Raw genomic sequence first — 26,162 nt, forward strand, 5'->3', positions numbered from 1 at the left:
GTCTCACGCATTAACCAGGCAGTTATCATCAGTGCATGTACAATGCCGATTTCAGCCCGGTTAGTGCCACATGCCAGAAAATAAATATATTTTCCGGCGTGTGTAGTGGACACGCTTAAAAAATGAAATTACCGCCCGGGCCAGGTGGTAGTTTCAAATTGGCACATGTTGGGTGCACGTAGGCGCCTACACGGCTTAGTAAAAGGACCCCTATGTGACCAAGCAGGTGAGGGATTCTGCTGGCATGTGGTATGTGTGGGAATCTAGAAGTCCAACTTATCTGGCTTTTCCAATGGGATACGTATTACTGTTGTGTATATTTCACTGCTACCTTTTTCTGGACAAGATTAAGATATGGGATAATGTAACTATATTTAAAAATATCTTTTTCATTATGTATACGGTTTATGTTGATGCAGGGCAGCTGTTGGGCAGACTACTTAGATATCCATCAACAAGTGCATTCTAGGGCATTATTTTGTAGTATTCCAAGAAACACTACTCAAAAAGTCAAGTCTGGCTACGCCACTGCTGACTTCCTCTTCACGAAATAGGCAAAAAGATTTGGAAAAGGCAACTTGAACATAAAGGGGAAGTAAGAACTCATCAGATCACAATGCACTGAACAGTAGGTTTCATCTGGGAATGCTAAAAATTATGATTTTACCTTTAAACCTCCTGTTTCTTCTAAAAGCTCCTTCAGAAGGCGGATGTATTCGGTTGCTGCCTTGAGCATGTCAACTTTACTGGGTTTTCGGTCTTTGGGAATCAGAGGTACCAGGGTCTTCAGTCTAGAAAAGCCACTATTTATATTCTTTATCTGAAAAAAAATGTAAAATATAAAGCAGGAACAAAATCACCTTTGATGTAGAAGCAGACTACAGCACTAGTAGCTAAAGTCATTTGACTATTACCACAATGCAATATGGTTTATAATAAGGGTTAATTACAACACCAAATACATTTCTAACTAACTTTGAAAATTAGTTCTCTGCAAAAAATAAAGAGGCATATTTTCAAAGCATTTAGCCTTACAAAGTTATATAGTAACCTATGGGAGTTTGTAAGTCTAAGTGCTTTGAAAATGAGCCCAAAAGTTAACTTACCTATAACAGGTGTTCTCAGAGGATAGCAGAATCAATATTCTCACTCTTGGGGTGATCAAAACAGAGGGAGTTAACAGAAGGTGTAGTAGCTGGCCACAAGAAACAGTGTAGGAAGCAAATCTTTATTAGATTTATTGGTGTCATCAATAAATATCTGCTTCCTACACTTCTTGTGGTAAACTTCATCTCCTTTGTTGTGCTATTCTTGGGGGTAACATTATCCAATAGAGCATGTGCAGAAATGCTCCCCAACAACTATTATAGAAGCATCTCACTATACATGCGTGCATCTTCCCGACTGTCATCATGTGGGATCACATTGATTTGGGGAGGTGGGCAGGTGAGTATGAATCCATCCTGATGTCCTTGGAGAACACCTGCTACAGGCAAGTAACTGTTTTCTGAGGACAAGCAGGATGTAAATATTACTTTTGGGACTCCCTCGCTATTAGGCTGCCTTAATCAATCCGGCCTACGATATGCTTGGCCAGAAACAGCTTAAACATACATCTATATTAATAAATCCCACCTTGAACATTCTGAAGCTCACTCCAAGGCAGAGAAGCTCACTCCAAGGCAGAGAAGCACAAAAATCCTGTAGTCTTCATAGGCTAGGACCAGTCACCCTCACTCGTAGACCCGCCCTCAGCCACGCCCCATCTGTACATAAAACGCTACCTCAACATTCCGAAGACAACCTGCTGAAGCCATCTGCAAAATCCCTAAACAGTTCGTAAGTTCATGGTGGTGAAGCCATCCAACTCACCATGTCTCTCTGCCCCGCCCTCGAGGGCGGAACACAGAGAGTAAAGCGATCCATAAAGGCACCCCTACCAACTGGCAACCCCCTCCAACAAACAACGACCCAGGCAGGGGGAGTGTTTCCGTACTCCTCCCCCTGCCTAGGAATCGCTACAGACTGCTGGCAAACTCCCCAACCACACGACCACAAAAGCCACCCGCAACCCCCACACACACAAACACACACAAACACATACACACACACAAACAAACACATACACATATACACACACAAACACATACACAAACGCAAACACACACATATACACACACAAACACACACACATATACACACACAAACGCAAACACACACACACATGCACACACACGCAAACACACGCAAACACACGCAAACACACACAAACACACACACAAACATACAAACACACAAACAGCCTCGACGGTGCACCTCTAAGTGCCCCCCCGCCGCATCGCCACAACAACCCGTGCAACGGGGCATCAGAAAGCCCCTACCCCCTTCCCTCCTCGCCGCATCACCCAACCCCTCCCCTGCCGCTTCACCAAGCCCCTCCCCCCCCCACATCGACCGCCTCGCCACCCGCGACCGCTAATACAAACTCTGTCCGGCGGCTGCTGCTGCTTCTATTCAGCAGCAGCAGCAGCCAGTACATAAAGAAAACAAACAAAAAAACAACTTCCTAAAACGCACATCCGTAGAGAACCATCTCACATTGGCTGACGTCTCTGCAGCCGCTCCTCCTCTCCCCTCAACGTCAGTGCCCCTGCCGGAAGACCCCGGAGAAATGCCGAGATGTCAGAGGGGAGAGGAGGAGCACATGCTGAGACTTCAGCCAATGTGAGATGCTTCTCAACGGAGGTGCATTTTAGGAGGATTTTTTTTTTTTTTGGTTTTCTTTATGTACGGGCTGCTGCTGCTGAATAGCAGAAGCAGCAGCCGCCAGACACAGTTTGTATTAGCGGTTGCGGGTGGTGAGGGGGTTGATGAGGGGGGGGAGGGGCTTGGTGATGTGCCATGGTGGGGGGGTCGGGTGATGCACGAAGGGGGGGGGGACAAGGGGCTTTCTTTGGGTGCTGCGCCGGCTGGGGGGGGGAAGGGGGGTCTCGCTGGACATGGGTGGCTGGAAGGAAGCAGGGGAAGGGGAGGGTTGCTGCACATGGGTGGCTGCGGGGGGGGGGGGGGGGCAGGGAACAGGGAGATAGGGATGGGGCTCCACACACCACATGGGTGCCTGCAAGGGGGACAGGGGATACAGGACGGACACTGCAGGGTGGGCAGGGAGACAGAAGGGTTGGTGGTCATCAGGGGGGACAGGTGGGTCGATGGACATGGCTGGCCACAGGGGAGGAACAGGGAAAAAGGAGAGGAGTGTCCTCAGACATGGGTGGCTGCACAGGAGAGGAGGGTCGCTGGATATGGGTAGCTGCAGGGGGGGCAGGGGGACAGAAGGGTCGCTGGACATGGCTGGCTGCAGGGGGGACAGGGGAGAGAGGAGGGATGCTGCACATGCGTGCCTGCAGGGGGACAGGAGGGATGCTGGGGGGGGGGGGGGGGGGGGCTGAGACCACATGGGTGGCTGCAGGGGGAGCAGGGGAGACAGGAAGGACGCAGCAGGGGAGAGGAGGGTTGATGGGCATGGGTGGCTGCAGGGGGATGCTGCACATGCCTGGCTGCAGGGGGAACACGGGGTCGCTGCACATGCCTGGCTGCAAGGGGGCAGGGGAGAGGGAGGGGGTGAGGGGGTTCCTCATACCACACACACACAGTCACTCATTCTCTGCCTGCCACATACACTCTCACTCACACACTCACTGTCTTTGTCCCTCTCTCTCACAGTGTCACACAAAAACACAAACACTGTCTCTCAAACACTGTCTCTCTCTCGCACAAACACATACACTCTGTCTCTCTCTCTCTTTCACATTCTCTCTCTGACACACACGCTCCATCTCTCACACACGCTCTTTCTGAAACATACACTCCAAGGAAAACCTTGCTAGCGCTCGTTTCATTTCTAACAGAAACGGGCCTTTTTTACTAGTGTTAAATAATATGTTTCTACTTTTTTTGGCAGCCTGGAACAGAAACAAAGGCTTTGGTGGGTGAAGTTGGATTTTAAACCCAAATAGATACTGAAGGACTGTCTTGACCAAACCATCTGTTGTGCTGGAAGTCCTGTTCAACAACAGCGAGATGTGAATGTGTGGACCAAAGTACACATAGCAGCTCTACATAACTGATCACAAGTGGAGGAGTGGCCTAGTGGTTAGGGTGGTGGACTTTGGTCCTGGGGAACTGAGTTCAATTCCCACTTCAGGCACGGGCAGCTCCTTGTGACTCTGGGCAAGTCACTTAACCCTCCATTGCCCCATGTAAGCCGCATTGAGCCTGCAATGAGTGGGAAAGCACGGGGTACAAATGTAACAAAAAAAAAAGTGGACTACCAAAGTAGCCATGGCTCTGATATTATGAGAAATGACATGATCCTCAAGGGTCAGCCCAGCCTGTATACATAAGTAACATAGTAGATGACGGCAGAAAAAGACCTGCACGGTCCATCCAGTCTGCCCAACAAGATAACTCATATTTGCTGCTTTTTGTGTATACCCTACTTTGATTTGTACCTATGCTCTTCAGGGCACAGACCGTATAAGTCTGCCCAGCACTATCCCTAAACGAAATACAGTATGCAATCCAATTTTAAGGTGTGCACTTGCTGATGGCAGCCCTGGGCTGTTTGGGTCAAAAGAAAAATTTGCATGGACTTTTTATGGCCTTCAGTCTGATCCAGATAGAAGGTCAAGGCTCTCTTGCAGTCCAGAATGTGCAGTTTGATTTTACCTTGATGGGCATGTAGTTTGGGGGAAAATGGTGGCCTAACAATTAACTGATTAAGAAAGAATTTAGGATGCATGTGCAAGACCACTCTTTATTGTTGCAAAACTTTATGTAAGCTGGATCAGCTACTAGAGCTGGACTTCACTGACCCTACAGGCTGAAGCGTCTACCACCAAAACAAGACCTTCAGGTGACAGGCATCAAGCAGCTCAAAAAGAACTTTCATCTGATGGGTTAAAAATTGAGGTCCCACGACACTGTAGGGGGCTTGATAGGAAGCTTAAATAGAAAGGGTTTGGACACGTTCCTGGAGAAAAAGTCCATAGTCTGCTATTGAGACATAGGGAAGAAGCAACTGCTTGCCTTGGGATTTGTAGCATGGAATGATACCACGATTAACCAGTTTTTAATCCACAATAGGACAAAGGATAGAAAAAAATAAGAGTAGGGTTAAATGGTCAGTATTCTCAATGGAGAAGGGTAGATAGTGAGGTCCTCAGGGGTCTGTGTTGGGACTGATTTTTTTTTACATGTTTATAAATGATCTACAGATGGGAGTAACTAGTGAGGTAATTAAATTTGCTGATGACACAAAGTTATTCAAAGTTATTAAATCGCGAGAGGATTGTGAAATATTATAAGAGAACCTTACAAGACTGGGAGTCTAAATGGAAGATGATGTTTAATGTGTAAAGTGATGCTTGTGGGAAAGAGAAACCCAAACTATAGCTACGTAATGCAAGGTTCCACATTAGACATTACCAAGAGAGGGATCTCGGTGTCGTTGTTGATGGTACGTTTAAACTCTCTGCTCAGTGTGCTGCGGTGGCTAAGAAAGCAACTAGAATGTTAGCTATTATTAGGAAAGGCATGGAAAACAAAAGTGAGGATGTTATGCTGCCTTTGTATCGGTCCATGGTGCGACCGCACCTCGAATATTGTGTTCAATTCTGGTCACCGCATCTCAAAAAAGATGTAGTGAAATTAGAAAAGATACAGAGAAGGGCGACGAAAATGATAAAGGGGATGGGACAACTTCCCTATGAGGAAAAGCAGAAGCATCTAGGGCTCTTCAGCTTGGAGAAGAGACGCCTGAGGGGAGATATGATAGAGGTCTATAAAATAATGAACAGAGTGGAACGGGGCAGATGTGAATCGCTTGTTTACTCTTTCCAAAATACTAGGACTAGGAGGCTCACAATCAAGCTACAAAGTAGTAAATTTAATACTAATGAGTGAAAATGTTTCTTCACTCAACGTGCAATTAAACTCTGGAATTCATTGCCAGAGAATGAGGTAAAGCCGGTTAGCTTAGCGGGGTTTAAAAAAGGTCTGGATGGCTTTCTAAAGGAAAAGTCCATAGACCAATTATTAAATTGACTTGGGGAAAATCCGCTGCTATTTCTAGGATAAGCAGCATAAAATATATTGAAGTTTTCAGGATGTTGCCAGGGCCAGATATTTGTGACCTGGATTAGCCACTGTTGGAAACAGGTTGCTGGGCTTGATGGACCTTTGGTCTGTCCCAGTGTGGCAATACTTATGTACTTATGATTCGGGTTTCTGCCACGTACTTGTGACCTGGATTGGCCAGTGTTGGAAACAAGATACTGGGCTAGATGGACCATTGGTTTGACCCAGTAGGGCTAATCTAATGTTCTTACGTAAACAAGCCCTGCATGAAGCAAACCACTAAAGCAGAAATGGTTTCACCTTCAACACAGTGACGATAGGCACCAATTGCACCGAGGAACTCTTCTGATTTGGTCTTAAGACCTTTGACAAGTATAGAAGGTATTCATGCAGTTTTTGTGTAGGACAGAGAAAAGGATCTAAGATGTGGCAGTTACAGTAGATGGCAAACCTTTTTGAGACCATAGGACCTCTTGATAGAATGTTGAAGGAATCTCCTGACCTGAGTGAAGAAAGTTGAGAAACAGTAGCTCCAGAAGTAGAGAGAACCAAAGGTGTGATCAGGATCATGGTTCCCAGTCTTGCCTGAGTTTCAGGAGAGTTTTTGCTATGAAAGGTGTAGGCAGATACATGTACAAAAGAAAAGAGGAGAAAGGCATTCAAGGCTAGTTTGCTGTGGGATCCTAATCTGGAGCAGTGTTGAGGGACTTTGTTGAGGTGAGATGAAAAAGAAATATTGAGGCAATGTCCCACTCTTGAGAGATGATCTTTGCAATGTTCATATTCAATGACCATTCATGAGGTTGTGCAGCATTTTTCAATAAAGACCTTGTTCAGGAAGACACTCATTGTGAGAGTTTTTTTTTTGATCCACTGCACGTTCGCTTGGCACAGTTTAGGTAAGCATAAGCTGGTAATTTTTTTTTAACATATTCTCCCAAAGTTCTATCTTGGAATGTATTTAACTACATTTGCATTGATTTGGGAACCTAAACATGCCGGACGGTGAGAAGTCCTTGTTAAAATGGCTCTACTAGTCAACTTGTGTTTTGCAGTTCCTGGGACTGGAGGGTAATCTCGTGTGGGTTTAGTAGAGAGCTGCCAACTGCAAGCTCCGACAATCCCCAGTGGGGATTCACACAAGCAATCTTTAGTTTTTGGTTTTACCTGAAACTAGGTAGTACGTTTCAACTGCAGTTTTGTTTTCAGATGAAAGTGTTTAGCCAGTTTCGGTAGTGTGTTTGGCCAAAACTGAACCAATGGTCCATCTAGCCCAGTATCCATCAGCCTCTGACCCAGCAGTTTTAGTACTACCTGCCATGAAGTGGCTGAACTGCAACCTCAGTGAGGAAGTATCTCCAGGGATGCCTGACCCTGTGTCACTCACTCCCTCACAAGAGCATATAGTCCTCACATTCAGTAACATCAATGGGCTTTTTTTTATTCTGGATTGTTCACCAGGCTGGTATAATGTTCACAGTGCAGACCAGTGTCTGGACTCTTTTACTCTATATTAGTGAAAATCTGTATCCTGTTTGTTCTTGATCAATTTTATAACTAAACAGAAAATGGCATCTCCGTGCTACTTTCTCTTGTCACTTGTGCACAGTTTAGGTAAACAACCACAGAGGGTGATCTCTCCACAGGAGAAAAAAAAGACAAGCGAACGTGCAGTGGATAAAAAAAAAACCTCTCACAATGAGTGTCTTCCTGAACAAGGTCTTTATTGAAAAATGCTGCACAACTGGTCTGCACTGTGAACATTATACCAGCCTGGTGAACAATCCAGAATAAAAAAAGCCCATTGATGTTACTGAATTTGAACTGCAGAGCCAAAGTAGTACAGGGAGGGTAGGCTGCCTGGTCAGCAGGGCAGGGCTCAACAGGAAAAAGGAGGAAAAAGCCCTACACAGTGCAGTACAGAACAGGGAGGCCCTGATACAGAGGTTTAAAGGAGGGAGGCCTGGTAGGAGAGACGAGGTCCTGGAGTGTGGGTCTCCACAGCATAGTGTGTAGAAGCTACCAGACCTACAAGGTAGGCTAAGCTTTAAGCCTCATAAGAATGCTGTTCTTGGGGTATGGCTGGAAGCAGACCTGTGTGTGGATATTGTGTTAAAGCTAGTAGGTACAAGCTTGGGTAAAGGTTGCCTCTGAATCTAAGAGACTTTACTCTTTATTTTGCTGCACTGTGAAGAAACAGGATTCAGTAGTATAATAAAGGAGTTTTGCTCCATATCTCCCTTTATCTGACCGTATTTTTATGAAGGCCTCCTGCCCCAACTCAATTCACGCAATCACATACTGTGGCAGTGGTGGGATTTGTAGGCGGTGCTGGAAGAAGAGGGAGTGCTGCTCCCTCCTCTTAAAACAAGGTACGGGGGGGGGGGGGGGGGGGGGGGCTGGAGATCCACTGGACCTCCAGCCTCCCTGTTGCTGTCCTGGGGGTGGGGGGACAGTTCCTGTGTATAATAGGTCAGGGTTTTTGGGAGCCCGGACCCATCAAACAAGTGTCAGATGATCAACGCTAATAACGCGCTTACATTTGCATATTATTAGCGTATTGGGGAGTTAATTTCTCGCACTGTTCCGGTGCTATTTTGGAACAGAATGAGGAATTGATCATTGGGCTGTAGATTGAATGCTCTTTGAGCAGGGACTGTCTTTCTTCTATGTTTGTGCAGCGCTGCATACGCCTTGTAGCGCTATAGAAATGCTAAATAGTAGTGGTAGTAGTAGTGAGGAGTGTCTCCAGCGATGCCTGACCCTATGTCACTCAATCCCTCACAGTTCTGAAAAATTACAATCATAGAAAACTATTTCTTTGTAATATTTCCCTACTAACACTAAGCTGTTCACCAGATTCTGTAAGCAGCAAAAATACTGGTAAAGTAACAGAAATGCATTTTCTTCCATGCTAAATACAAAATGAATGTGACATGACATGCTCATGAAATGCTTAGACATGTACATTTCATGAGCATGCTCCCCTTTATTTTCCCTCCCATCCATAAGCAGCATACCCCCCTCTCCTCTTCATCCCCTTCTATATATTTCTCTCTTTTCCCAGTCTTCCTCCACCCTCTTCTGATGTAATTTCCTATTTCCGCGAGGGCGGGACACAGTGAGGGAAGGCTCAGGGTGACCCCCCCCTTTCACAGACACTGCACACTGGCGCTGCGCTGCCAATTTAAAGACTTTAAAAATGAAGGGTGGCAGAAACAAGAAGGGGGCTATCATCGGAGATGAGGGTAGGCAGAATGAGTCTGGAGCTGAAAATGGGGGGGGGGGCTGTAATGCAAGGCAAGTGGATAAGGGGCTAGTACTGGAACTGGGGGCTGAAACTCTGTACTGGTAGGAGAAAATGGCTGGGGCTGAAAAGAGAGAAGGCAAACGCTGGACGGAAGAGGCAGAGAGAGAGAAAGAGAGAAGGCACTGAATGAGAGAGAAAGCAGGCACTGAATGAAAGGGGCAGAGAGAGAGAGAGAGAGAGAGAGAGAGAAAGCAGGCACTGAATGAAAGGGGCAGGGAGAGAGAAAGCAGGCACTGAATGAAAGGGGCAGGGAGAGAGAGAAGGCAGATGCTGGATAGAAGGGAGTGTGTGAAGAGGAGGACAGCAGAAACCAGAGACAACAAACTGTAAATAAAATATTTGTTTTTCTTTTTTTGTTTAGGATAAAGTAGTATTGTAGCTGTGTTAATAAATGTTTACAAATAGAAAATGGCAATAAGGTAATCTTTTTATTGGAGTAATTTTAATACATTTTGACTAACTTTCGGAGACCAAAACCCCCTTCCTCAGGTTAGGACATTGTAACAGCAGTATACTGTATTGACCTGAGGAAGGAGGTTTTGGCCTCTGAAAGCTAAATGTATTAGTCCAATAAAATGGTATTATCTTATTTTCTATATTTGTTTTATTTCTATTTGTTAATTTGTAAAGTGATGATTGGTATTTGTTAGTTTTTTCAAATTTACATCTGTTATCTTCATATTTTGCACAGTAGTAGTGGACATTTTCTGTTTCTGTGGTGTTGCATTGCATGCAGAATCTGGCTTCCTCGGGGTTCAGTTTAATTTTTGCCTAAATATTTAAATTTTTAGTTTAAATATTAAATAGTTTACTTATTCTATAGTGAATTAAAGTTGTACTATTCTGGCTGGTTTAGTTTTACAACAGGCAAATTGATGTACTAATGCTCAATGCAATGTTTAAGATGCTTCCTTTCCTAGGTACACCCTTGTGTGACTCACAGAAATGACTTCTTATGGTAAAGTAGAATTGCTCTATAGGTCCTGAGTGTCCTGTGTACGTCTAATAGCGCTTTAGAAATGATTAGCAGTAGTAGTGTTTTGTATTCTTAGTATGCCTAGTACTGGATTTGGGAGGGAGTTAAAAAATGATCAGCCCTGGGTGTTAAATAACCTAGGTATGCCACTGGTTTTGAAGGTGTATAGACCCAGACGAGAATTAAGATCAGAGACATCTCAAAATCTTTGTCTGCCTTCTGCACCATGTTATTAATATGTGGAAATGAAGATGCAGGCATTTTCCATTAATGGTCCAGGACATTTGAGATCTTGTGACAACATTCAACAATTTAAACGATTTTTAAAAACTCATTATTTTTTGAAGGATTTCATTGAAGAATAAAGGGACATTATAATAATTGTTTTTTTAGCTAGTTGGAGGAAAGTATTGACTATCATTATGATTTTGTGTTTTATTGATTATGTATGTTCTTCTTGTTACCCGCTTTGGGTAAAAGTGGGATATAAATATAGTAAAGCAAAGATACTTACCTGTAGCAGGTATTCTCTGATGACAGTAGGCTTCCTATTCTCACAAATGGGTAGATGCCATCCCGCGTTGCCCAGTTGGGCAAATATGCTATAGAAAAGAAAAAAAAGAGCTTTCTGGAGCACGAGATGCGCTCCAGCTCGCATGTGCGAGTGCCTTCCTGCCCGAAACGCGAGAGCACTGGTTCAGTTTAATACAAAAGCAAAAATACCAAATAAAAATATAAAAAGGCCAACTCCAAGGGGAAGTGGGCAGGACTGTAAGAATAAGAAGCCTGCTGTCCTTGAAGAATACCTGCTACAGGTAAGTATCTTTGCTTTCTCTGAGGACAAGCAGGCTTAATTCTTCTCACCAGTGGAGAATCCCTAGCATCCAGGCTCACCCAAAACAACAAACAGTGGTCAACTGGGCCTCGCAACGGCGAGGACTTAACGCAGATTAACCTGAAACTATATACAAACTAGATGAGAGTGCAGCCTGGAACAGAATAAAACAGGCCCAGGAGGGTGGAGTTGGATTCTAGACCTCAAACAGATTCTGCAACACCGACTGCCGCATTGGGTATCCTGCTCAAGGCAGTAGTTAGATTTGAATGTGTGGACTGAAGACCATGTTGCATCCTTACAAATCTCTTCAATGGAGGCTGACTTCGTGGGCTACCGATGGAGCCATGGCTCTGACATTATGAGCTGTGACATGACCCTCCAAGATCTGCCCAGCTAGGGCATAAGCGAAGGAAATGCAACCTGCTAGCCAATTGGATATGGTGCATTTCCTTGATGGCGACCCCTATCCCATTGGGATCAAAAGAAATAAAAAGCATGGTCTGGGCTTCGTCCGCTCCATGTAAAAGGCCAATGCTCTCTTGCAGTCTAAGGTGTGCAAGCTGTTTTCGCCAGGATGAGAATGAGGATGGGGAAAGAATGTTGGCAAGACAATCGACTGGTTCAGATGGAACTCCAATACCATCTTTGGCAGGAACTTAGGGTACATGCGGAGGACTACTTGGTTGTGATGAAACTTAGTATAAGGTGCGTCCACTACTAAGGCTTGAAGCTCACTGACCCTGTGAGCTGAAGTAACAGCCACCAAGAAAATGACCTTCTAGGATGAGTACTTCAGATGGCAGGAATTCAGTGGCTCAAAAGGAGCTTCCATCAGCTGGGAGAGAACAACGATGAGATCCCATGACACTTGTGGAGGTTTGACAGGGGGCTTTAACAAAAGCAATATCTCTCATGAAGTGAACTAGAGGCTGTGTAGAAATTGGCTTATCTTCTACACGCTGATAAGCACTAATTGCACCAAGGTGAAGCTTTACAGAGTTGGTCTTGAGACTAGACTCTGATAAGCGTAGAAGGTATTCAAGCAGGGTCTGTGTAGGAAAGAAAAGGGGGTCTATGGCCTTGCTGTCACACCAGAGAGGAAACCTCCTCCATTTAAAAGAATAACACCTCTTAGTGGAATCTTTCCTGGAAGTCAGCAAGACCTGAGAGACACAGTCTGAAAGACCCAAGGAAGCAAATTCTAGGCTCTCAACATCCAGGAAGTGAAAGCCAGAGACTGGAGGTTGGGATGTAGAAGCGACCCCTCGTTCTATGTGATGAGAGTCGGAAAACACTCCAATCTCCACGATTCTTCGGAGGACAATTCCAGAAGAAGAGGGAACCATATCTGTCGCGGCCAATACAGTAAGATCAAAATCATGGTTCTGTGGTCTTGCTTGAGTTTCAAGACAGTATTTCCCACTAGCGGTATTGTAAGATACGCAAACAGAAGTCCTGTCTCCCAATGTAGAAGGAAGGCACGTAACGCTAGTCTGCCATGGGCATGAAGCCTGGAGCAGAACTGAGAGACCTTGTGGTTGAACTAAGTGGAAAAGATCCAACAAAGGGATGCCCCACGCTCAGAACATCTTGTGGGCTACACCAATATGTAGAGACCACTTGTGTGGTTGCATTGTCCTGCTCAGCCTGTTGGCCAAGTCATTGTTTATGCATGCCAATAAGTGACTTGGAAAAATGTGCCGTGTTGGCGAGCCCAATGCCACATCTGGACGGCTTCCTGACACAGACGGCAAGATCCGGTGTCCCCCCGCTTGTTGGTATAATACATTGCAACCTGATTGTCTGTTTCAATTAGAAGAATTTGATTGGACCATTAATCTCTGAAAGCCTTTAGGGCATTTCAGATCGCTCGGAGCTCCAGGAGATTGATCTGAAGATTCGTTTCCTGGAGGGACCAAGCTTCTTGAGTGTGAAACCCATCTACATGAGCTCCCCTTCCCAGGAGATGCATCTGTAGTTGTTAGCACCTTCTGCAGCTGAGGAATTTGAAATGGAAGTCCCAAGGCCAAATTGGACCGAATTGTCCACCAGTGAAGAGAGCGTACCAGCTCCAGGGACACTTGGATGACATCCTCTAGATTCTCCGTGGCTTGGTACCACTGAGAAGCTAGGGTCCATTGAGCAGATCTCTTGTGAAGGCGTGCCATGGGTGTAACGTTCACTGTGGAAGCCAAGTGGCCCAACAATCTCAACATCTGCCAAGTTGTGACCTGCTGCGATGTCCGCATCTTGGACACTAGGGAAACAAAATTGTCCGAATACGTCTCTGGAAGGTAGGCTCAAACAACCTGTATCAAGCAGGGCTCCTATGAATTACAATTGTTGAACAGGATGGAGGTGGGACTTAGGGTAGTTTATAACGAACCCTAGTAGTTCCAGCACCCGAATAGTCATCCGCACGGACTCCTGAGCACCGTCCTCTGAGGTGCTCTTCACCAGCCAATCGTCGAGATAAGGGAACAAATGAACTTCCAGTCTGCGTAGAGACGCTGCGACTACTGCTAGACACCCGTTAAAGACCCTGGGAGCTAATGTGAGGCCAAAAGGCAACACGTAGTACTGAAAGTGGTGTGTTCCCAGCCGAAATCAAAGATACTTCTGGTGGGCTGGTAGTTTTGGGATGCGAGTATATGCACTTTTCAAGTCCAGAGAGCATAGACAATCATTTTCTTGAACCATGGGAAGAAGGGTTCCCACGGAAACCATCCTGAATTTTTCTGAGACTAGGAATTTGTTCAGGGTCTTTAGGTCTAGGATGGGACCCATCCCCTCTTTCTTTTTCTGCACAAGGAAGTACCTGGAATAGAATCTCTGCCCTTCTTCTCCTGGTGGAATGGGTTCAACCACGTGGACCTTTAAAAGGGCGGAGAGTTCTTCTTCAAGTACCTGCTTGTGCTGAGAGCTGAAAGAATGAGCTCTCAGTGGGCAATTTGGAGGTTTGGAAAGCAAACTGAAGGTGTATCTGAGCTGGACTATTTGAAGAACCCACTGGTTGGAGGTTATGAGAGGCCACCTTTGCTGAAAAAAAAAACGTTAACCTCCCCCCAACCGGCAAGTCGTCTGGAATGGACACTGACTGCTGGAGCCACTCAAAAGCTCGTCCCTTGCTTTTGCTAGGGAGCAGCAGGGGCCTTGGGCGCACGCTGTTGACGAGAATGAGCACACTGGGGCTGAAACTGAACAGGCTGGTGGACTGCAGGAGTGTACCTGCATCTAGAGTAGTAATAGGCAGCACTCCGCGACTTGCCAAAATACCTCCTGGATGAGGAAGCAGTTGCAGAAGACACCCGGTGGGAGACAAGATATAGTATCAGTATGCTTCTTGATTTGGTCATCAACCTCCTCAACCTTCTCCTCAAAAATGTTATCCCCCTGACAAGCGGCATCCACCAACCTCTACTGAACAGAATGTTCCAGGTCAGAAACATGTAGCCATGAGAGTCTGTGTATTGCTGTACCTTGGGCAGAGATCCTGGATGCCACGTCAAACGTTTCTTAAGTGCCCCTTGCCAAGAACTTGCGACACACCTTCTGCTACTTGACCAACTGGCGAAATGGCTCGGCATGATCCGGAGGGAGTGCATCGACCAAGTCTGACAGCTTCAGCACCGAGTTCCGCAAGTATACGCTCGTTGAGCTGGTACGACTGGATATGGGCGATGAGCATAGAGGCCTGATACATCTTCCTCCCAAAACAGTCCAGGGTCCTAGCTTCTCTGCCTGGGGGAGCAGAGGCATAGTCCCTAGAACTCCTGGCTCTTGAGAGCAGAGTCCACCACCATAGATTCATGAGGTAACAGACCTCACAAAGGCAGGTTCCCAGATGCACCATCACCCATGCTCCTCGGTGCCGATGAGGACGACATCGAATCTTCATGTCACATTGGGGTTGAGTGTGACGACGGATGGTCTCGGGGGGGCCTGCATAGCAGGTGGCCTTGAGAGAGGTGGAGAACCACTCGAAGCCTCACTGCTCCCAACACAGATGCCTCCACCCTCGATGCAGATGTCGATGAACCGGACTGGGATCCAAAACTTTTCTTGCATTGAGCCTCTCGGGAAACCTTTTCTTCGTACAACGACAAAGGACACAGTTGGCAAAGATATGGTCGGGCCCAAGGCACAGAAGACACCACGAATGGGTGTCCTTTCCCGAGATGGTGCGATTGCACCAGGTACAACGCTTGAAACCACTGGGAGTCTTCGTGGACATGGAAGGAAAAATCACTTCTGCCAAATCAAAAGTTGTGATGGTGCCTGATAAAAGGGGAAAAGGCACAAAAGAGACCTGACCAAGCAGACCTAAAAACAGCCCGTGTCGAAAAAAGAAAGGAAACTTAGATGCAGAGCAATGCTAAAAAATAATGTTTTTTTTTAAAGCAACAAAGCAAAACAAAAAAAGGGAAGCGGGTAGAAAAGACCGTCAAAAGGTACTCAGAATCGCTCTATCTGGGCCGTGTGAAGAGCAGGTAGAAACGCAGCCATGTCTCATGCGGAAAAAACGAAACTGAACTGGTGTGTTTGTGCTGTGGGCAGGAAGGCACTGAACATGCACCACTTGTGAGAAGAAGCAAGCCTGCTGGACTTCAGAGAAATAAGCACTACAGTGCTATTATGAACATTAAAATGCATAAATATAAAAAGATCAATATATAAAGTTTTGCAGTTCCAGAGACTCCAGTTCTCTTACCCGTTCTCTCTCCTTGGCATTGGCCATCTGCCTTCTCTCTAATACTTCCTCAAAGTTTTCAGTAGGTGTGTACTGTCCTGAAGGAAGTTTTTTCATTCTGTTTATGGTTGCCATGAAAGGCAAGGGACCAAACTGCTCACAAAGCATATCTTCCAACAGCTCAGGTGGTGGAGTCACACATAGCTGGGACGTATTATCTTTTTCAGACATCTTTACCACTTCATCACTTGGTTTAAGATATGGCTGCCTGGGGGAGGGAGAAAAACCAACAACTTACAGTGAGAACAATACACCTGTATCAGCACATACAACCAGAAGAGGGCTAGATTTGATGAACCTCTTGTATTTCTTTCAGCCTAACCATTATTTGACAGTCACGGCAAGTTCAGCACATATGCTTTTAGTTTAACACAGGGGTTTCTCAACCCAGTCCTCAGGACACACTTAGACAGTCAGGTTTTCGGTATACCCACAATGAATATGCAAGAGATAAATTTGTATGCCCTGCCTCCATTGTGGGAGATTAGGCACCAGGATACAGTTCAAGCTTCTCCTACTAACCTACAAATGCACTCGATCTGCAGCCCCTCCTTACCCTCTCTACCCTTATCTCCCCTTACGTTCCTACCCGTAACCTCCGCTCTCAAGACAAATCCCTCCTCTCAGTACCTTTCTCCACCACCGCCAACTCCAGGCTCCGCCCTTTCTTCCTCGCCTCACCCCATGCTTGGAATAAACTCCCTGAGCCCATATGCCAGGCTCCCTCCCTGCCCATCTTCAAATCCTTGCTCAAAGCCCACCTCTTCAATGTCGCCTTCGGCACCTAACCACTACACTTCTATTCAGGAAATCTTGACTGCCCCAACTTGACATTTCGTCCTTTAGATTGTAAGCTCCTTCGAGCAGGGACTGTCCTTCTTTGTTAAACTGTGCAGCGCTGCGTAATCCTAGTAGCGCTCTAGAAATGTTAAGTAGTAGTAGTAGGATCAACTAACAGAAATTTTTTGAAAAGGAAAGATTTTTTTAAAAATTAGAAAAAAGAACAATTAATCACGTTGGGATCTTATATTTTTTTTGCAAAGAATTCCATCATTTAGTACTTTGATATAAAAAAAGTAGCTGAATATACAGATTTATAAACTACTTTCTTACAGGTAGGAAAATGAAGACACAGGTGGTCTATTGCATCAAAGATTGAATTGTCAGAAGGCAAAGTAACAAGGGGCAACATATAGTCAGGGTCAATACCATACAAAATCTGAAATATGAGAGCACAGAGTTAGAATACAATCATGAACCTAATGGGAAGCCAATGCAAATGTATCAGCAAAAGGATTAGCCCTCTGAAAGCGTGGTAGATGCATGACAAGTCTAGCTGCAGTATTTTGGGCAGTTTGCAGTTTCCTGAAGATACATTCTTTACACCCTGCATAGATAGAATTATAATCAAATTGGGTCAAAACAAGAGACATTGGACAGGTAATCTGAAAGTATCAATTGAAAAAAAGGGCCCAATGTGCTTCAGCTTCCAAAGTAATTTTAAAAGATTTAGGAACCATTGAGGACACCTGAGATTCAAAGGTTAAGTGCTGATCAACAACCACCCCTAAAACCTTTTTTTTTTTTTTTTTTTAAAGAGTAGACTCCAAAGGATAAGAAATACAGTCAATGCTAAAATTGCTGCATGGATCATGGTCAAACAGATGGGAAAATTAGGTTCTTACCTTGGTAATTTTCTTTCCTTTAGTCACAGATGAATCCATTACGAATGGGTTGTGTCCACCTACCAGCAGGGGGAGATAGAGAAAACTGAAAACCATAGTGCCTCTAGGACGGCTAGCTCCATCTGCCTCTCAGTATTTTGAAGCTTCCAAAGCAGTGTTAAACCGCAAAGTAGCATAACATGAACTTTCCTCACAGCGAACGAACGCCCCAGAACAGGAGAAATAACACAAAAGAGGGACGAACTCAACCTCCTGTAGAAGAACAGAAATCCTGAAGAGTGTTTTCCAACTTCTCCCAATGAGGGAACATATCTGCAGGAAAAACTGAACACAAAACAGAGTCAATCAGAGCGGGATCATGGATTCATCTGCTGTGACAAAAGGAAAGAAAATTACCAAGGTAAGAACCTAATTTTCCCTTCCTTGTCATCAGCAGCAGATGAATCCATTACGAATGGGATGTATCAAAGCAATCCCTAGATAGGGCGGGAACAAGCCACACCACGTGCCAGCACTTGTGCTCCAAAAAGTGCGTCCCTCCTGGCAGCCACGTCCAGCCTGTAATGTCGGGCAAAAGAAAGCTTAGAAGCCCAAGTTGCTGCACTACATATCTCTTGAAGAGAAAGTGCTCCAGTTTCAGCCCAAGAGGAGGAAATCGCTCTTGTGGAATGAGCCTTAAAGGCGTCAGGCGGAGGCTGGCCAGACAGCAGATATGCAAAAAAAATGGCTTCCTTAAGCCAATGGGCTATATTGGCTTTAGACGCTGGAGACCCTCTGCGAGGACCTGACAACAATACAAAAAGGTGATCAGAGGTCCTGAAAGCATTTGACATCTGCAGATACTGCAACAGAGCCCGGCGCACATCCAGGAGGTGCAACTGCCCAAAGGATTCTGGAAACTCCTCCCTAGTAAAGGAGGGCAAATAGATAGGCTGGTTTAGGTGAAACGCTGAAACCACCTTAGGCATGAAGGAAGGCACAGTACGTACCGTTACTCCGGACTCTGAGAATTGCAGAAAAGGGTCTCGACAGGACAGCGCCTGGAGCTCAGATACCCGTCTCGCCGATGCAATGGCCACCAAAAAGACCGTTTTTAGAGTCACATCCTTCTCCGAAGCTCGCTTCAGCGGCTCGAAGGGCGAACACTGAAGAGCCTTTAATACTAGCCCCAGGTTCCAGGCCGGGCAAGGGGCCCGCACGGGAGGCCGGAGCCGAAGCACCCCTCTCAGAAACCGTGCAATGTCCGGATGTGAAGCCAGGGAGAGGCCAGCGACCTTCCCCCGAAAGCATGACAATGCTGCCACTTGAACACGCAGGGAATTATAGGCCAAGCCTTTTTGTAAACCATCCTGAAGAAAGTCAAGTATCGGCGAGACAGAAGCCCGCATGGGTGTGATCGCTTTAGAAGCACACCACCCCTCAAACTGGCGCCAGATCTGAGCATAGGCAACGGAAGTGGAACGCTTGCGGGCCTGCAAGAGAGTGGAGATGACCTTGTTAGAATAGCCCTTGTCTCTCAATTACGCCCTCTCAATAGCCATGCTGTAAGACCAAAGCGGCATAGATCCTCCATGGTCACCGGGCCCTGCATCAACAGGTTCAGAACCAGAGGCAAAGGAAGGGGAGCCTCCACTAGCATCTGCCGGAGGTCCGCATACCATGGCCGCCTGGGCCAATTCGGGGCAATGAGGATCACCACTCCTTGTTGTAGCCAAATTCGCAGGAGGAGCCGCCCTATTAAGGTCCAAGGAGGGAACACATACAGGAGGCCCAGAGGCCAGGGTTGAGCCAAGGCATCCAATCCCGCCGAGCGAGGATCTCTCCGTCTGCTGAAAAAGGACGGGACTTTGGCATTTGTGCTTGACACCATAAGATCCATTACGGGCTTTCCCCATTTGGCACAGATATGAAGGAACACTTTGTCTGCCAGTTCCCACTCCGCTGGGTCCATTTGATACCTGCTTAGAAAATCGGCTTGCACGTTGCTCTGACCTGCTATGTGAGCTGCTGACAGAAGCTGCAGATGTAGCTCGGCCCAGTGGCAAATTAGAGCAGCCTCCACAGCCAGTGCTCTGCACTGAGTGCCACCTTGTCGATTTATGTAGGCCACTGCTGTCATGTTGTCCGACAAAACTCTGACAGCCAGTCCCTCCAGGGTTTTGAGAAAGGCCAGAAGCGCCTGAAATAATCGCTCTCAGTTCTAAGTGATTGATGGACCACCCCGTTTCCTCGGGTGTCCATAGAGCCTAGGCATAGCTTCCCTGGCAATGTGCTCCCCAGCCCTTCAGGCTGGCATCCATTACCACCAGGCACCAATCGGGAAACGCTAGTGGCATTCCTCGTCGCAGCATGCTGTCTGTCTGAGAGCCACCACTCCATACTGAGTCGGGTCGCAGGGAGCCACGTGAGTCTGCATTGATAATCCTGGGACATCGGAGATCATCGTTGAAGCAGGTCAATCTGCAGAGGTCTCATATGCGCTCTCGCCCATGGCACCACTTCTAAGGTGGCCGTCATCGACCCCAACAGCTGGACAATGTCCCAAGCTCGAGGGCGAGGCATCCTCAGGAGCAGACGGACCTGATTCTGAAGCTTGCACCGCCTTTGGTCGGGTAGATAAACAAACCCCGAGGCCGTGTCGAACCAGACTCCCAAATACTCTAGAGACTGAGAGGGGGTCAAGTGACTTTTGGGTATACTGACAACCCAGCCCAGAGATTGCAGTACTGAGACCACTCTGGCTGTGACATGATGACTCTCTTTTGCCGAGTCCGCTCTGATGAGCCAGTTGTCTAGGTAGGGGTGAACCCGGATACCCTCTCGCCTGAGAAAGGCAGCTACTACCACCATTACCTTTGAAAAGGTTCAAGGAGCTGTAGCGAGGCCAAAAGGCAAGGCCCAAAACTGAAAATGTCTTCCCAACACCGCAAATTGTAGGAACCGTTGGTGTGGGGGCCAAATAGGTATGTGCAAGTAAGCTTCTTTTAGGTCCAGAGACGTGAGGAACTCTCCTGGCTGTACCGCCGCAATGACGGAGCGCAGGGTTTCTATGTGAAAATGCTGCACTCTCAGAGACTTGTTGACTTTCTTCAAGTCAAGAATGGGCCGAAAAGACCCGCCTTTTCAAGGCACCACAAAGTAAATGGAGTAACGACCACAGCCGTGTTCGGTGGGAGGCACAGGGATCACCGCCCCAAGGTGCAACAAGACTTGTAGGGTCTCCTCTACCACCGCCCGTTTGACAGCAGTACCGCATTGGGCTCCAAAAACACATCTCTCACGGGGGAATTAAATTCCAATCGGTAACCTTCTCTGATCAGGTCCAGGACCCACTGATCCGAAGTAATCTTGGTCCACTCCTCTAGAAAGAGGGAAAGGCGTCCTCCTATAGCTGTAAAGGAGGAGTGGACCGGCGCACCATCATTGAGAGGGTCGCCCTTGAACTCCAGGCCTAGCACCGGCCGCTGTGGATCGCTTGTCCGAGCGAAATGAGTTCCTCTGCTGAAAACGGGCATGTTGAGTAAACCCAGCAGAGTGCCCCGGGCGATACCTTCTAGCTTCACAGAAGCGCGGTCTAGAGGAGGAGGGAACCACCTGACCCTTGGAAGAAGGCCGCGGCCTATCCTCAGGTAATCGCTGGGGTTTAGCATTCCCCAGGTCTTTAACAATCCTCTCCAACTCCTCTCCAAATAACAGAAGTCCCCGAAAAGGCAACTTCACCAGCCTTTGCTTAGAGGCCATGTTAGCCGCCCAATGCCGTAGCCATAGAAGGCATGTTTAGCTGAAGCTCTGACCAGATCATAGAGGGCGTCAGCTAAAAATGACAAGGCCGACTCCATGCACGGTGCAACCTCAGCGAGGGACTCCGCACCATCCACGGGCTGTTCCACTGCCTGTTGTAACCAAGAAAGGCAGGCTCGAGCAGCATAAGAACTGCAAACAGACGCCCTTAAGGCTAGGCCTGAAATCCCAAAGGACCATTTTAGCGTTGATTCCAGACGCTGGTACTGAATGTCCTTCAGGGCGACCCCTCCTTCTACAGGGAGGGTGGTCTTTTTTGTCACAGCCGTGACTAAGGCATCCACTTTAGGCATCCCAAAACGGGCCAAGTGCTCCTCACTCAGAGGGGTAAAGATGCCCCATCGCCCTGGCCACTTTCAAGGGTCCCTCTGGGTCAGCCCATTGAGCAGAAATAAGCTCTTAGATGGAGTCATGCAAAGGAAAGGCTCGAGCAGGCTTCTTAGTACTCGCCATCCTCGGATTACCAGAGGAGGCCTCGCCTTGAACAGGATCCTCAATAGAGAGGGCCTGTAAGGCATCAGAGATATGCGCTGGCAGCTCATCATGGTGGAAAATCCGAACTGTGGCAAACCGGCACCTTCCTCTGGCTCCTCAGACCACGAAGGCCTGCCAGATCCCTCAGTCCCCACAGCCCCTCCAGGGGGGGGGGGGGGGGGAAGGGAGGTGCGCCACTCTCCGACGGGGAATTTACCCATCTATGTTTAGCGTGCATCCAACGCTCAGGGGCATCCACTTCTGACATCTGCCCTGGGCCATCATCAGTCGGAGGGAGACCAGGTAGCAACGCAGTGTCAGACACCTGCTGCAGAGCTCTTTTCAGCACGAAGGCTTTATGTAAAATAAGCACAAACTCAGGGGGAGAAAAACTCAGCCTGACCTCCTGTTTCCGAATTAGGAGCTACGGGGAACGGAGCTCCTCTGGTAGCCTCGGCCCGAGGCGCCCCTCTGCTCACAGACTCCTCCGCAACCGCGGGGGTCGAGCCATGTGGCGCTTCCAAGATGGCGCCCGCTGCCAGCTCCATTGAGCGGGAAGACTCATTGCTCGCCATGCTCGTACTGGCTCTACCGCCTATACAGCACGTTTTACAGAGCCCCGCTGCTGATCTGCACTTGCCACACAGGAACAGCGCTTAACTCCCTCAGCAGCCATCGCCGAAAAACGGCGGAATAAAATACAAAATGGCGGCTTTGCGCCAAAATCACCCCGATCGGAACGCCGTCCGTGGGCCCTCCCCGGAGGAGCTGTGTACTGCTCTTACCTCAAAGGACCGAGTCCACCGAGCTCCGGTCACGCTGCACGTCAATAAAAGCCTCAGAATAGCAGCGCCTAAAAAGCGCGGTTTTTTTAAAAACGCTATGAGGAAAGTTGGAGGCAAACAGCTACAAAGGTACTCCGGAGGCAAAAGAGGGTGGGAAAGGCAGGGCCAGGGCGAACCTATATGCCTACATCCACAAGGGGGAAGTGGGAAAGGCAGGGAAAGGGCGAACCTATGTGCCTTTAAAGTGGGCACCACCAGCCACAACACCCCAGCTCAACTGGCCAAGCACAGAAGCCTCCCCAGGCAGAAATTTTCAAGGAGCTGAACAAGATGCGTCTTACCCTGCTGGGAGATAGAGAAATACTGAGAGGCAGATGGAGCTAGCCGTCCTAGAGGCACTATGGTTTTCAGTGTTCTCTCTCTCCCCCTGCTGGTAGGTGGACACAACCCATTCGTAATGGATTCATCTGCTGCTGATGACAAGAAATGGTTATTACCAGAAATTTAGTCTTCTCCCGATTTAATTTTAGCCTGAATTCAGAGGCCCAGGATTCCATTATATCAAGGCCAGTTTTAATCTTATATAGAATTCCCTGGATGTCACCTCAAAAAGGGATGTAAAAATAGTGACATTTGAATAGATAAAAAGGATGGAATCTCATGGACTCCATTCTTCCCCCTAGAGGAGCCATCATGACATTAAATAATATTGGAGATAGGAGCGAGTCTTATGTGACACCAGTACTGAAACAACTACATTGGTTACCAGTGATATAGACTCCAGTATAAGATTTTCACTCTTGTTTATCAAACAGTTTATCAGCCTGTTCCCTTGGTACTTGCAGCAGGTTCTGAAGTTGTATAAACCAGTCAAATCAGTTAAGGTCTGAAAATGCAAGACAATGTGATGTTTCAATATTGAGCAATATGTATTATACAGAAACTTTCAGTGGTTAGTCCGCTTTTATGGAATAAGCTTCTAGGATATTTGCATTTGTGTGCAAATTGTTTGCAGTTTAAGAAATTAAATATTGAAGACCCATTTGTTTCTGCAGGCTTTTTCTAGCATGTAAATCTGCAATATTTTATGATGCTGAGGGTAGATGTTTCTTTATATTTAATAGATGAACGTATGTGTCATTAGTATGTTTTTAATATTTATGTATGTTATAATTGTGAGCCACCTAGAGGCAGGCTATACATTTTAGCCAATACAAACACAACTTAAAAAAAGGAGGGACTGTCTTCAACTACAGAATAGGAACAAGAAGAAGAAAAAAAAAAAAAGGAATGGTACCTTCCATAGGTACAGCAAACTATGGGCAGGCTCTGGATGGACTCAAGGATAGAAAATTAGCAGGAAGATCTAATTTCACCTTCCTTCCATCTTCTAGTTGCCAGCCATGGCCCTGCATGTGCCCAAGGCCCCGGGCTTTGCCAAGATGCTGAAGAATGGTGCTAAGATGATGATCCTTCTCAAACACTGGACATATTTTTGACATAATTTCAAGCTGACATACTGATTGACCCCTAAATCGTTAGGATCCTGAGGCAGGCGCCTACAGTGCCGAACCACAGGACTGCGTCAAGTCATCTTTCCCCGAGTTGTAACATTATTGGTCACTCCTTTTGTTTTTTTTTTTGCAAAAGGGGTCCCTTCTGTTTTGTTTTTCCTTCCACCTTCCTTTTTGTCCCACAAGACGAGTCCAAACATGTGAGAGAAATAAAGCAGTGAAACTTTAAGGGCAGAGTCCAGACAATACACTGAGTGAATGTCTGATAAATACCTGCCACCACTGCGTGCTGGCGTTTGTATTGAAAATGAGAGGAAAACCTCATACGACTGTGGCTCCGCCTGGTTAATGTCAACCAAAAATAATTAGGGCTCACAGTGAAGAAATAATCACAGGTTAAAAAAAAACCAAACCTCTCAATGATCTGATAGTGGCAAATTAAATTAATCAAAATCACTTATCTTGTTATGCCGTGCTCAGTTGCTCCATAAATACTTTGTTGGATGTAAGGTCCCGACGGACCCGTTTCGCTCCTGCTTTATCAAGAGTCCTCAACATGCGACTTAGGGAGCTGTACTGGCGAATTCGCGCAAATTCGCCAGAACAGCTCCCAGCTCCCTAGGTCGCATGTTTTCCTCTCATTTTCAAAACAAACGCCAGCACGCAGTGGTGGCAGGTGTTTATCAGAGATTCACTCAGTGTATTGTAGAACAGACAGATTTTGAACCAGATCTACACTGGTATACTTTGGCAGAATTCAGACAAACCAAAACTCAAAAATCTTAGCTCAAAATTAACATCCCAGAGGGCCTGAATATCCACTCTGAGTGGCATATAAAAGAACGTAAGGGCCAAGCAGCCATCTTGCACACTTCTTGTAGTGTAAGTAGACTATTCTCTTAACCCAGACAAGTTTTGTCCTCTCATAGAACAGGCCATCAGCATGAGGAAGGGGAAGGAGCAGATAACCTAGGATGTAGACTATGTACTGCCTCCTTAATCTAAACAGGCCACTGTAGCTTTTTAAGCTGCCTGGCCTTTCCTGATCCCTTCAAAAAAGAAGGCACACACTCTCATTCTCACACACACACACACACTCTCTCTCTCACACAGACACACTCGCACCCAGTCTTACTCTCCCTCTGTCACACACACACTCTCGCACATTCACTCTCTCTCTGAGTCACTCTCACACGCACTCTCTCAAACATACACACTCCGAGGAAAACCTTGCTAGTGCCCGTTTCATTTCTTACAGAAACGGGCCTTTTTTACTAGTAATATTAATAATTAGTTTGAAAATGTTATATATTTTTAAAATCAAATTCATAAGTAGACTTTAAAATAACTTTGTATAATCACTTAGCTTAACCAAAAAAATCCTGACAGGAACGCTGAGGCAGACCCAGTAACAGGAACGCTGGTATTTACCCCCCAAAAAAGCAAAGATACTTACCAGTAGCAGGTATTCTCCAAGGACAGCAGGTTTCATATTCTCACAAGTGGGTAGAGGCCATCCCGCTGAGTCCCTTCCCGACCACGCCGCCACCGTTCAGTTTAACACAATAGCAAAATACCAAATAAAACAACTCCAAGGGGAGGTGGGCGAGATTGTGAGAATATGAAGTCTGCTGTCCTCGGAGAATACCTGCTACAGGTAAGTATCTTCGCTTTCTCCGAGAACAAGAAGGCTAATATTCTCACAAGTGGGGAATCCCTAGCATCCAGGCTCACCCAAAACAACAAACAGTTGTCAACTGGGCCTTGCAATGGTGAGGTACTTAATGCAGATTAACCTGAAACTATATACAAAAACTAGATGAGAGTGCAGCCTGGAACAGAATAAAACGGGCCTAGGAGGGTGGAGTTGGATTCTGTACCCCAAACAGAT

At 46.6% G+C, this 26,162-nt stretch overlaps 1 protein-coding gene across 4 annotated transcripts in view; it reads right to left on the reverse strand.

Annotated features, from left to right (window-relative positions):
* FIGLA (folliculogenesis specific bHLH transcription factor) overlaps positions 1-26,162 on the reverse strand; it is a 157,527-nt gene that overhangs the window by 82,593 nt on the left and 48,772 nt on the right. For all 4 annotated transcript variants that reach the window (XM_030199624.1, XM_030199625.1, XM_030199626.1 and 1 more), the window contains exons 2-3: positions 15,974-16,220; positions 668-820 (exon numbers count right to left, since the gene is read on the reverse strand). In XM_030199624.1, coding sequence (XP_030055484.1) covers positions 668-820; positions 15,974-16,183 — 363 coding nt within the window. In that variant the 5' untranslated portion in view covers positions 16,184-16,220. The remainder of the gene's footprint in view (positions 1-667; positions 821-15,973; positions 16,221-26,162) is intronic.

Source organism: Microcaecilia unicolor, chromosome 4 (assembly GCF_901765095.1).
Source record: "Microcaecilia unicolor chromosome 4, aMicUni1.1, whole genome shotgun sequence".
Classification (NCBI taxonomy): Eukaryota; Metazoa; Chordata; class Amphibia; order Gymnophiona; family Siphonopidae; genus Microcaecilia; species Microcaecilia unicolor.